The sequence below is a fragment of the Lepidochelys kempii genome, chromosome 4, assembly GCF_965140265.1.
Source record: "Lepidochelys kempii isolate rLepKem1 chromosome 4, rLepKem1.hap2, whole genome shotgun sequence".
NCBI lineage: Eukaryota > Metazoa > Chordata > Testudines > Cheloniidae > Lepidochelys > Lepidochelys kempii.
Genome location: NC_133259.1, coordinates 140,843,444 through 140,857,043, shown reverse-complemented (window position 1 = coordinate 140,857,043; position 13,600 = coordinate 140,843,444). Strand labels below are relative to the sequence as shown.

The window sequence follows — 13,600 nt, the reverse complement described above, 5'->3', positions numbered from 1 at the left end:
GGAGGGGCACTTGTGGACTCGTAGACTTTGCAACTAGAAGGGACCATCATAATCTAGTCTGACCTCCCACACATCACAGGCCACAGAACCTCACCCACCCACTCCTGTAACAGACCCCTGACGTCTGGCTGAGTTACTGAAGTCAGATCATGAGTTAAAGACTTTGGGTTACAGAGAATCCGCCATTTACACTAGTTCAAACCTGCAAGTGACCCGTGCCCCATGCTGCAAAGGAAGGCAAAAGACCTCCCGGGTCTCTGTTAATCTGACCCAGAGGAAAATTCCTTCTTGACCCCAAATATGGTGGTCAGTTGGATGCTGAGCATTTCAGCAAGACCCACCAGCCAGACACCTGGGAAAGAATTCTCTGTAGTAACACAGACCCTCCTCATCGAGTGTCCCATCACTGGCCATAGGAGATATTTGCTGCTAGCAGTCGCGGATCGGCTACATGCCATTATCTCCTCATACCACCCCCATCCATAAACTTCTCTAGCTCTGTCTTGAAGCCAGTTACATTTTTTGGCCCCACTGCTCCCCTGGGAAGTGGGTATGTCTGGGTACTCCCTCTTGCCCAGACTTCCATTGACCCTCCACGTCTGAGTAGTTTGCCAGGCTTTGTGACTAGAATGCTTGAATCATAGAATCAAAGAATCATAGAATATCAGGGTTGGAAAGAACCTCAGGAGGTCATCTAGTCCAATCCCCTGCTCAAAAGCAGGACCAATCCCCAATTAAATCATCCCAGCCAGGGCTTTGTCAAGCCTGACCTTAAAAACTTCTAAGGAAGGAGATTCCACCATCTCCCTAGGTAACACATTCCAGTGTTTCACCACCCTCCTAGTGAAAAAGTTTTTCCTAATATCCAACCTAAACCTCCCCCACTGCAACTTGAGACCATTACTCCTTGTTCTGTCATCTGCTACCACTGAGAACAGTCTAGAGCCATCCTCTTTGGAACCCTCTTTCAGGGAGTTGAAAGCAGCTATCAAATCCCCCCTCATTCTTCTCTTCCGCAGACTAAACAATCCCAGTTCCTTCAGCCTTTCCTCAGAAGTCATGTGTTCCAGTTCCCTAATTATTTTTGTTCCCCTCCGCTGGACTCTTTCCAATTTTTCCACATCCTTCTTGTAGTGTGGGGCCCAAAACTGGACACAGTACTCCAGATGAGGCCTCACCAATGTCGAATAGAGGGGGACGATCACGTCCCTTGATCTGCTGGCTATGCCCCTACTTATACATCCCAAAATGCCATTGGCCTTCTTGGCAACAAGGGCACACTGCTGACTCATATCCAGCTTCTCGTCCACTGTCACCCCTAGGTCCTTTTCCGCAGAACTGCTGCCGAGCCATTCGGTCCCTAGTCTGTAGTGGTGCATGGGATTCCTCCGTCCTAAGTGCAGGACTCTGCACTTGTCCTTGTTGAACCTCATCAGATTTCTTTTGGCCCAATCCTCCAATTTGTCTTGGGCCCTCTGTATCCTATCCCTACCCTCCAGCGTATCTACCTCCCCTCCCAGTTTAGTGTCATCTGCAAACTTGCTGAGGGTGCAATCCACACCATCCTCCAGATCATTTATGAAGATATTGAACAAAACCGGCCCCAGGACCGACCCCTGGGGCACTCCACTTGATACCGGCTGCCAACTAGACATGGAGCCATTGATCACTACCCATTAAGCCCGACAATCTAGCGAGCTTTCTATCCACCTTATAGTCCATTCATCCAGCCTATACTTCTTTAACTTGCTGGCAAGAATGCTGTGGGAGACCATGTCAAAAGCTTTGCTAAAGTCAAGGAACAACACGTCCACTGCTTTCCCCTCATCCACAGAGCCAGTTATCTCGTCATAGAAGGCAATTAGATTAGTCAGGCATGACTTGCCCTTGGTGAATCCATGTTGACTCTTCCTGATCACTTTCCTCTCCTCTAAGTGCTTCAGAATTGATTCCTTGAGGACCTGCTTCATGATTTTTCCAGGGACTGAGGTGAGGCTGACTGGCCTGTAGTTCCCAGGATCCTTCTTCTTCCCTTTTTTAAAGATGGGCACTACATTAGCCTTTTTCCAGTCATCTGGGACCTCCCCCGATCGCCATGAGTTTTCAAAGATAATGGCCAATGGCTCTGCAATTGCATCCGCCAACTCCTTTAGCACTCTCGGATGTAGCACATCTGGCCCCATGGACTTGTGCACGTCCAGCTTTTCTAAATAGTCCCAGACCACTTCTTCCTTCACAGAGGGCTGGTCACCTCCTCCCCATGCTGTGCTGCCCAGTGCAGCAGTCTGGGAGCTGACCTTGTTTGTGAAGACAGAGGCAAAAAAGGCATTGAGTACATTAGCTTTTTCCACATCCTCTGTCACTAGGTTGCCTCCCTCCTTCAGTAAGGGGCCCACATTTTCCTTGACTTTCTTCTTGTTGCCAACATACCTGAAGAAACCCTTCTTGTTACTCTTAACATCTCTCGCTAGCTGCAGCTCCAGGTGTGATTTGGCCTTCCTGATTTCACTCCTGCATGCCCGAGCAATATTTTTATACTCTTCCCTGGTCATTTGTCCAATCTTCCACTTCTTGTAAGCTTCTTTTTTGTGTTGAAGATCAGCAAGGATTTCACTGTTAAGCCAAGCTGGTTGCCTGCCATATTTACTATTCTTTCTATACATCGGGACGGTTTGTCCCTGTAACCTCAATAAGGATTCTTTAAAATACAGCCAGCTCTCCTGGATTCCTTTACCCTTCATGTTATTCTCCCAAGGGATCCTGCCCAGCAGTTCCCTGAGGGAGTCAAAGTCTGCTTTTCTTAAGTCCAGGGTCCATATTCTGCTGCTCTCCTTTCTTCCCTGTGTTAGGATCCTGAACTTGACCATCTTATGGTCACTGCCTCCCAGGTTCCCATCCACTTTTGCTTCCCCTACTAATTCTTCCCAGTTTGTGAGCAGCAGGTCAAGAAGAGCTCTGCCCCTAGTTGGTTCCTCCAGCACTTGCACCAGGAAATTGTCCCCCACACTTTCCAAAAACTTCCTGGATTGCCTGTGCACCGCTGTATTGCTCTCCCAGCAGATATCAGGGTGATTGAAGTCCCCCATGAGAACCAGGGCCTGTGATCTAGTAACTTCCATGAGTTGCTGGAAGAAAGCCTCGTCCACCTCATCCCCCTGGTCCGGTGGTCTATAGCAGACTCCCACCACGACATCACCCTTGTTGCTCACACTTCTAAATTGAAATTCAATTCTGAACCCGTTTCTTCCGATCACTCTCACGTGGTTCGATCTAGGAGGTGAGACAGCTCCTGTCCATGCTTGGCAGATCTCAGATCCTGAGGGGGTCTTGTTGCACCAGCCGGCCATTCAGGAAGGAATAGCTGAGGAAATCCCTGAGGTGTGAATTGATTTGCCGTGGCCAGACCTGCACTGCAGAAAGGGTGGTAGAGTCCTGCACTGGAGAGGAGGGCCCCGCCCCAGGCTGAGCTCAGGCTGCCCTCCTCCCCCCAACCCCAGCAGGCCTGGTTCTGAATCACATGCTCCCACCATGGGGTCCTGCATTCATCCCCTCTGCCTGAGACAGTGGGCTGAGGCTGGCATGGGGCAGGCTGAGCCCCAAAGTCCCATAGGGCCACCTCACCTGTGACAGCTTAGTCTGGAATTGTCCATTATGGGTTTTTCTCCCTTCCCTGTGAAAGCAGGGTGTGAGTGAGCTCTCCCTTGGCACCTAGTGATGAGCTGGGGGACAAGGCTTCAGAACCAGGCCGTATTTGCTTAAACCCATGTGTGCTGCCTAGGTATTCCCTTCTGAACACAGCTGTCTGCTGATCGCCGTCGGCTGGCGTTGGGCTACAGATCACTTTCGTATTGAGTGCAGGGGTCATGGGCAGCCTGCAACGGAGCCGGTTCTGTGTTGTATGGTTAAGAGGGGCCCCTGGAGATTGAACCTGACCCTTGTTGCTGCTGACTCCGCCTGGCAAAAGAGTCACAGACTGAAGGGCTGGGACTGGCTGGTGTCAGAGTCAGGAGACCAGGCCAGATGGATCCCTGCTGCGGAAGGGCCAGGGGCCCTGATGGGGGTTGAGCTGGCTGGGAATCGCCCCGGAGGCAGGGGGGAGGGCTGGGGTCCCTCTGGCTCCCCCATGGGGTGGATCCGTCCTGGAATTGCCCCAAAGGAAAGGGCCGGGCTCCGTGGCTCCCCGACAGGGGTTGAGCCAGCTGGGAATCGTCCCGGGGGGGAAGGGCCAGGGTCCATGGCTCCCCGACGGGGGTTGAGCCAGCTGGGAATCGCCCCAGGGGGAAGTGCTGGGGGCCCTGTGGCTCCCCAACAGGGGCACGGGAGTTGACCCAGCTGGAAATCGACCCCAGTGGGAAACCACGGGCCCCTCACTGCGAGTGATTATCACAGGAGGGAGGCTTGTGTGGTCAGGCATTGCAGCCAGGCAGTGTGTACTCGGCTTCCATCCCAGCCTGCCATTTGCCCCTCCCTGTGTAGCAGCTGACATTCCTCTTGGCAGAGGCAGCTGGGGGTGTGGCAGAAGCTCAGACCTGGAGGGAGCGTGGGGTGCAGCCTGCGGTGTGGCGTGTGGGTGGGGTCCCTGCTCCTGATGCCAGCCTCCCTGGGAACTCACCACGCTGATCATCCCAGAGGAGTTGAGCTTTGCAGCCTGCTATGGAGATCTCCTGCTTCAGCAGCCACCTGGGCTGGGCTACGTGTGTGTTGGTGCTGGCCCTCCTCCTCCGAGCCAGGAGAAAGGGCTCCTGGCACCCCCGCATGTCTCCCACTGACCTGACAGGCAAGACAGCCATTGTCACCGGAGCCAACTGCGGTGAGTCTGGCCCCAGCCACCTGGGGCAGGGCTGCTGCCATGGGGGCAGCGGGACGGGGGGCTGGCCAGTGCTTTGGGGGGAGGGATAGCTCAGCGGTTTGAGCATTGGCCTGCTAAACGCAGGGTTGTGAGTTCAATCCTTGAAGGGGCCATTTAGGGATGTGGAGCAAAAATTGGGTATGGGTCCTGCTTTTGAGCAGGGGGTGGGACTAGGTGACCTCCTGAGGTCCCTTCCAACCCTGAGATTCTAGGATTCTAGGATTCTTAGTGCTGGTCACTGGCAGTGGCTGGAGGCGCCAGCCTCTCCATACATCCCTCTCCCCTGGCACCCCCTGTCCGCAGTGGAACCAGGCCAGCCCAGCCAGCCATCAGGCAGGGAGAGGGGAAGACGGTGGCTGGGGGGCCCCTGCCTTGCGACTCCAAAGCCCCGCTCCCCTGGGCCTGTGAGGAGGGGGAGACCAGATGGAAACATGCCCCGCGGGGGGGAGTGTGCCGTGGTGCCCTCTCATGGCTGGGCTCACAGAGAGGAAACGGGACCCCTACTCCTGCCAGCGTGAGCCAGGCAGGGAGGGGGTTTTACAGCCTTACTAAGGGACGGATTAATGCAGCAATGCCGTGTGAGGGGAACGTAGGGATCCAGCTTGGGGGAGAATCAGTGGCTTAAAAGAGAAATGTAAATAAGCAGTGCAGGGAGGGCATGCGTGTGCATGTGTGTGGGTGCGTGTGCATGAGTATGGATGTACATGAGCATGCAGGGGCTGCTTCTGCCTCCAGTCCCCTCAGGGCCCTGCCTGCCTGAGTGCAGCCTGGGAGAACTTCCTCTCCCGGCAGGTGGAGTTTCAGAGGAAAGAGGCTGCAGTGGGGCTGGTGAGCAGGCCGGGGCTGAGCTCAGGAGGGGACTGCAGCTGGTTCATACTGTGGCATTGGTGGGCAGGGGGAAGGGCTGGACGGCTCACAGGGGGCTGGGGGGGAAGGGCTGGACGGCTCTTAGAGGGCTTGTGGAGGGGAAGGGCTGGACAGCTCACAGAGGGCTGGGGGGGAAGGGCTGGACGGCTCACGGGGGGGAAGGGCTGGACGGCTCACAGAGGGGGAAGGGTGGATGGCTCACAGGGGTTTGGGGGGAAGGGCTGGACGGCTCATAGAGGGCTTGTGGAGGGGAAGGGCTGGACACAGAGGGCTGGGGGGAAGGGCTGGACAGCTCACAGAGGGCTTGTGGAGGGGAAGGGCTGGACGGCTCACAGGGGGCTTGGGCGCGGAAGGGCTGGACGGCTCACGGGGGGGAAGGGCTGGACGGCTCACAGAGGGCTTGGGCAGGTGGGGAAGGGCTGGACGGCTCACAGAAGGCTGGGGGTGAAGGGCTGGACGGCTCACAGAGGGCTTGGGAGGGGAAAGGCTGGACGGCTCACAGGGAGGAAGGGCTGGACGGCTCACGGGGAGGAAGGGCTGGACGGCTCATAGAGGGCTTGGGGGTGAAGGGCTGGATGGCTCATAGAGGGCTTGGGGGGGAAGGGCTGGACGGCTCACAGGCGGTTCGGAGGGAAGGGCTGGATGGCTTATAGAGGATTTGGGCGGGGAAGGGCTAGACGGCTCACAGAGGGCGGGGGGCCTCTCACTCCTTAGCTGCCTGTTCCAATCCTCTGTAATCCTCAATTTCCCCTGCTCCTCTCCAGCCTGACGTTAGCCTCAGAGCCCCGATGCCACCAGAAGGGAAGCTATTTGCTGATTTCCGCCCCCTCCGGGCACCAATGTGTTAATACCTTTGCTCGGCTTTCCCTGCGGTTAACGACTGTCTTGCCAAAGCCACGGCCTAGCCCAGCAGCACCTGCACAGGGCTCTGAACTCCAGGCGGGGGCATGGCTGTACGCTCCAGCCCCAGCACCAAGGCCCTGAGTGCACGGGACAGGGCCCTGCTCTAACTGCAGCCAGGCTCTCAGCCAGGCAGCCAAGCCGGCGCTGAGCCCCAGGGGAATGTGCTGATCGGGGTGACGAGCGAGGCTTCTCGGGGTTTGGCTTTAACCTCTTCCCAGCTGACACAGGGAGCCTGAGAAACCTGCTCTCTGACTGGAACAGGGATGCTCCACAAGGATTGCACTCGCTGCCTGGGGAATCTGGGCTGGCGAACGGCATGGGAGTTACTCCCAGGTAGTGTGTCTGCAGCCGCAGGCAGCCGCTCGTACGTTACACTGCGGGGCAACACCAGCTACTGCCCAGGCCCAGACACCCCCAGCAACCTGTGTCTGGCACGGCCCAGCCCCCTCCCGCTCAACACGAGCTCCTAGAAACGCCAGCCGTTCATCAGGGACAATGATGTGCTCCAACCCTGTCAGCCCAAATGGAGCTTCCCAAACACCTCAGTTCAAACATACTGGTTTAGAGAAAAGACGTGTATTAGCTACACAAGGATAGATTGACGAGAATACAAGTAAAGAGACATAAAAGTCTGAATCGGTTATGTGATGGAGCATCTGCCCCACGCTGACATGCAAGGGGTTAACAGAGCACGAGGGAGGCTGCGTAGATAGCAGCCAGTAGGAGAGGGGCTGTGAGGAACAGCCAATCAGGCCCAGCTGGTCTATATAAAAGGGAGCTGCAGGGCAGAGCAGGGTCAGTGGCTGCTGGGAGCCTGGGGATTAAGGACTGTGCCCCTGAAGGGCTGAGAATGGACAGGACAGTGGCTGGCTCCTGGGACTGAGCAGCTGAGTTCCCTTAGGTGAGGGCAAAGAAGGTGCTGTGGCCATGGGGAAGGGGCCCAGGGAGACATAGCAGCAGTGAAAGGAATTTGAGATGCAGCTGGAGGTTGCTAGCTACAGGGTCCCTGGGCTGGGACCCAGAGTAGTGGGTGGGCCCTGTAGTAAGATGAGGCCCTGAAACTCTTGCATCGGAGGCCTGGTATGAGGCTGGAGGCCTGAACTAAAGCAATGGTCAAGACTTTGCTAACATAAAGCAAAGTTAAACTGTGAGCCAGAGGCAGGCCCTGCTCCCAGAATCTGGCAAGAAGAGGGCTGATGTTGCAAAAATACACATCCCAACAAGGTCCTGGGCACTAGTTATGGGACCACGTGCCAAGATGGTACCGAACGCTCTGTGGGGAATGGGGTAGTACCAGATAACAGGAAGAGGCTGACCTATCCTCAGGACAGGGGCAGGAAGGTAATATGGTAGAGTTGTTTTGTGAAAGGCAGCACCCTAATGCGTAGAGGGGTGTACCTCAATGCATCAGGAGTGATGTGTAACTTGTTTGCACCTGGGTATAAGAATACATCCCTGAGTGGATGTCTTTGTCCAGCCGAGGGGGCAGTGGAGCGTCCCGCCCCTGACTGAGCTGTGTCCGTTGCCAGGGGGCACATATTCGTAATATGTCTGGTAGAGTCTATAGGAACTATCACTGGGCTTCGTTGGACAATAAATCTGGCCGGGTGCCTTCATACCTTACCAGAGGCTGTGGACTCTGGGGGTTCTCTCGGGGTCTGCTGGGTCAGCTATCTGCGCAGAGCCGGGGCAGCACACAGAGGGAGCACACGCATGCAGCTGACTGTTATCATCATCAAACAAGAGCAGAGCACCACACCAGTGGTGTCTGACAACAAAGCCTGGGTCCCCCTCCACTTGCCAATGGGGAAGTGGCTGGACTGTTTGACAGAGATATCTCACCCAGAAGGGGAAACACAGATGACAACCCAGGTGGCGAGCTGAGTCGAGAAGAGGATGCTGCGATCCTGGGAACTGAGAGAGGAGCTATAGGCGGGAGCAGAGACAGAGTGCTGGTGTGTAAACCATGGGTGTCAGCCTGGAGCTAATGCCCAGCATTGCCAGGAGGGGGCACCAGTCTGGTGCTGAGGGCTGCGCCCTGTGACAAGGTGGTGGAGAACATGGGCATTCAGTTGCCCAGAGGTAAGGGGATGGTGTGGGGGACTGAGTACCGGGTAGTTGGCCCAGAGGAAGGGGAACGGAAAGAGATTATATCGCACAGTCACCTCTGACAGAAGGGAAGAGTGTGGCACAGGACAGGCAACCCTGAGGTGTGGTAGGAAGAGAAAAGACTATGGAGTTGCCTTGGGCAGAGGCACTCTTTGAAGAAGGCAGCAAAACCTTCCCAGGCTGTTGTTCCCAGACTTGTCACCCCCAAAGAAGGGGAGAGACAAGCAGCCAGAGTGGATCCAGGCCCTGCTGAGGCAGGTGCTAGAAAATCAGCACAGAGGGTGGGAGGCGAACTGGTACCTGCGGGAGAATCCTAGAATATCCGGGTTGGAAGGGACCTCAGGAGGTCATCTAGTCCAACCCCCTGCTCAAAAGCAGGACCCATCCCCAATTAAATCATCCCAGCCAGGGCTTTGTCAAGCCTGACCTTAAAAACTTCTAAGGAAGCAGATTCCACCACCTCCCTAGGCAACGCATTCCAGTGTTTCACCACCCTCCTAGTGAAAAAGTTTTTCCTAATATCCAACCTAAACCTCCCCCACTGCAACTTGAGACCATTACTCCTTGTCCTGTCCTCTTCCACCACTGAGAATAGTCTAGAACCATCCTCTCTGGAACCACCTCTCAGGTAGTTGAAAGCAGCTATCAAATCCCCCCTCATTCTTCTCTTCTGAAGACTAAACAATCCCAGTTCCCTCAGCCTCTCCTCATAACTCATGTGTTCCAGACCCCTAATCATTTTTGTTGCCCTTCGCTGGACTCTCTCCAATTTATCCACATCCTTCTTGTAGTGTGGGGCCCAAAACTGGACACAGTACTCCAGATGAGGCCTCACCAATGTCGAATAGAGGGGGACGATCACGTCCCTCGATCTGCTCGCTATGCCCCTACTTATACATCCCAAAATGCCATTGGCCTTCTTGGCAACAAGGGCACATTGCAGACTCATCTCCAGCTTCTCGTCCACTGTCACCCCTAGGTCCTTTTCCGCAGAACTGCTGCCTAGCCATTCGGTCCCTAGTCTGTAGCTGTGCATTGGGTTCTTCCGTCCTAAGTGCAGGACCCTGCACTTATCCTTATTGAACCTCATCAGATTTCTTTTGGCCCAATCCTCCAATTTGTCTAGGTCCCTCTGTATCCTATCCCTGCCCTCCAGCGTATCTACCACTCCTCCCAGTTTAGTATCATCCGCAAATTTGCTGAGAATGCAATCCACACCATCCTCCAGATCATTTATGAAGATATTGAATAAAACCGGCCCCAGGACCGACCCCTGGGGCACTCCACTTGATACCGGCTGCCAACTAGACATGGAGCCATTGACTACCTGTTGAGCCCGACAATCTAGCCAACTTTCTACCCACCTTATAGTGCATTCATCCAGCCCATACTTCTTTAACTTGCTGACAAGAATACTATGGGAGACCGTGTCAAAAGCTTTGCTAAAGTCAAGATTCAATACATCCACTGCTTTCCCTTCATCTACAGAACCAGTAATCTCATCATAGAAGGCGATTAGATTAGTCAGGCATGAACTTCCCTTGGTGAATCCATGCTGACTGTTCCTGATCACTTTCCTCTCATGTAAGTGCTTCAGGATTGATTCCTTGAGGACCTGCTCCATGATTTTTCCGGGGACTGAAGTGAGGCTGACTGGTCTGTAGTTCCCAGGATCCTCCTTCTTCCCTTTTTTAAAGATGGGCACTACATTAGCCTTTTTCCAGTCATCTGGGACTTCCCCCGTTCGCCACGAGTTTTCAAAGATAATGGCCAATGGTCTCTGCAATCACGGCTGCCAGGTCCTTTAGCACTCTCGGATGCAACTCATCCGGCCCCATGGACTTGTGCACGTCCAGCTTTTCTACATAGTCCCTAACCACCTCTTTCTCCACAGAGGGCTGACTATCTCTTCCCCATGTTGTGATGCCCAGCGCAGCAGTCTGGGAACTGACCTTGTTCATGAAGACAGAGGCAAAAAAAGCATTGAGTACATTAGCTTTCACTTGCTGGAGATTATGGTGCAGCGGCAGTAGTTATCGAGAGTTCCAGAGACACCCGGTACACCAGAGAGGAGAGAGGCATGACGGCCTGGATCCCAGAAACCCCCTTGGGAGCTGCCACCTGATGTGCTGGGACTACCTCTGAGCCTGTGTTCCCTGGCAGCCTGGGACTTCAGTGCCCTGCCTGGTGGTGCCAGACGCTCATGCCTGCTGCAAACACAGACCCCGGTCTGAGCCACGTCCCCCAAAACCTGCAGGCTTTAACTGAAAACAGCTTAAGAAGTGTTCTTGTCTCCAGCACTCAGATACCCTACTCCCAATGGGGTCCAAACCCCAAATAAATCCGTTTTACTCTGTATAAAGCTTATACAGGCTAAACTCATAAATTGTTCGCCCTCTAGAACACTGATAGAGAGAGATGCACAGTGTTTGCCCCCTCCTCTGCCCGCCAGAATACATATTCTGGGTTAATTAAGTAAAACGATTCTTATTAAATACAAAAAGTAGGATTTAAGTGGTTCCAAGTAGTAACAGACAGAACAAAGTGAATTACCAAGCAAAATAAAATAAAACACACAAATCTAAGCCTAATACAGTAATAAAACTGAATACAGATAAAATCTCCCCCTCAGAGATGTTTCAATAAGTTTCTTTCACAGACTGCAAAAAGAACAGGAATACTTGTGGCACCTTAGAGACTCACAAATTTATTTGAGCATAAGCTTTCGTGAGCTACAGCTCCGATATGCATCTGATGAAGTGAGCTGTAGCTCACGAAAGCTTATGCTCAAATAAATTTGTGAGTCTCTAAGGTGCCACAAGTATTCCTGTTCTTTTTGTGGATGCAGACTAACACGGCTGCTACTCTGAAACCTGTCACAGGCTAGACTCCTTCCTGGTCTGGGCCCAGTCCTTTCCCCTGGTACAGCCCGTGTTCCAGCTCAGGTGGTAACTAGGGGATCAGCAAGTTAAGGAAGTATGGGCTGGATGAATGCACTATAAGGTGGGTAGAAAGCTGGCTAGATTGTCGGGCTCAATGGGTAGTGATCAATGGCTCCATGTCTAGTTGGCAGCCGGTGTCAAGTGGAGTGCCCCAGGGGTCGGTCCTGGGGCCGGTTTTGTTCAATATCTTCATAAATGATCTGGAGGATGGTGTGGATTGCACTCTCAGCAAATTTGCGGATGATACTAAACTGGGAGGAGTGGTAGATATGCTGGAGGGGAGGGATAGGATACAGAGGGACCTAGACAAATTGGAGGATTGGGCCAAAAGAAATCTGATGAGGTTCAATAAGGATAAGTGCAGGGTCCTGCACTTAGGACGGAAGAATCCCATGCACCGCTACAGACTAGGGGCCGAATGGCTAGGCAGCAGTTCTGCAGAAAAGGACCTAGGGGTGACAGTGGATGAGAAGCTGGATAGGAGTCAGCAGTGTGCCCTTGTTGCCAAGAAGGTCAATGGCATTTTGGGATGTATAAGTAGGGGCATAGCGAGCAGATCAAGGGACGTGATCGTCCCCCTCTATTCGACATTGGTGAGGCCTCATCTGGAGTACTGTGTCCAGTTTTGGGCCCCACACTACAAGAAGGATGTGGAAAAATTGGAAAGAGTCCAGCGAAGGGCAACAAAAATGATTAGGGGACTGGAACACACGACTTATGAGGAGAGGCTGAGGGAGCTGGGATTGTTTAGTCTTCAGAAGAGAAGAATGAGGGGGGATTTGATAGCTGCTTTCAACTACCTGAAAAGGGGTTCCAAAGAGGATGGCTCTAGACTGTTCTCAATGATAGCAGATGACAGAACGAGGAGTAATGGTCTCAAGTTGCAGTGGGGGAGGTTTAGATTGGATATTAGGAAAAACTTTTTCACTAGGAGGGTGGTGAAACACTGGAATGCGTTACCTAGGGAGGTGGTAGAATCTCCTTCCTTAGAAGTTTTTAAGGTCAGGCTTGACAAAGTCCTGGCTGGGACGATTTAGTTGGGGATTGGTCCTGCTTCGAGCAGGGGGTTGGACTAGATGACCTTCTGGGGTCCCTTCTAACCCTGATATTCTATGATTCTATGATTCTATGATTTCTCATGACTGCAGTCCCCTTTGTTCTGTTCCACCCCCTTTTATATCTTTTACACAAGGCGGGAATCCTTTGTCCCTCTCGGTTCCCACCCCTCCTTCTAAATGGAAAAGCACCAGATTAAAGATGGATTGCAGGTCAGGTGACAAGATCACATGTCACTGTAAGAGTTCATTACCCACCTGCCACTACACAGGAAGACTTACAAGTAAACAGAGCCATCTACAGTCAATTGTCTTGGTTAATGGGAACCATCAAGATTCCAAACCATTAATGGCCCACGCTTGGCATAATTACAGTAGGCCCTCAGAGTTATATTTCATATTTCTAGTTTCAGATACAAAAGAGACCTTTTGCATGAAGCATATTCCAGTTACATTATATTCACACTCATTAGCATATTTTCATAAAATCATATAGAGGTGTGCAACATCACAAAAGGAAATGTTTGTTTCCTATTGAAAGGGACAAGGCAGGAGAGGGATGCCCTGTGGGTCCAGCTGAGTGGGAAACAGGGGAGGTGATAATCCCACCCCCCTCCCCAAGGGTACCAGTCCTGAGGGGGAGTATGTGTGATGGGGCGTCCACCCCACACTGGCAGAGAGCTCTCCAGTCGGCTTAGGCCTTGCCTTGCACTGCACAGGTTTGTGAACAAAAGGCAGCTTTTGCCGACAAAGCCGTGGAGGTGTACGCGCTACAATGCTCCTCCCGTCGACAAAACTCTCCTGCCTGGCTGACAAAACCAAGCCACCTTGCCAAGAGGCAGAGAGCTTTTTGCAGCAAAGTCGATGGAGAAATG

The 13,600-nt window shown here is 53.2% G+C and overlaps 1 protein-coding gene across 1 annotated transcript in view; it reads left to right on the top strand.

Moving 5' to 3' along the window:
• Positions 1–4,566: 4,566 nt before the first annotated feature.
• Positions 4,567–13,600, top strand: part of LOC140910938 (retinol dehydrogenase 13-like) — a 41,475-nt gene continuing 32,441 nt past the window's right edge. The window contains exon 1 of the mRNA XM_073343128.1: positions 4,567–4,810. Within this exon, the coding sequence (XP_073199229.1) occupies positions 4,654–4,810 (157 nt within the window). The 5' untranslated portion in view covers positions 4,567–4,653. The remainder of the gene's footprint in view (positions 4,811–13,600) is intronic.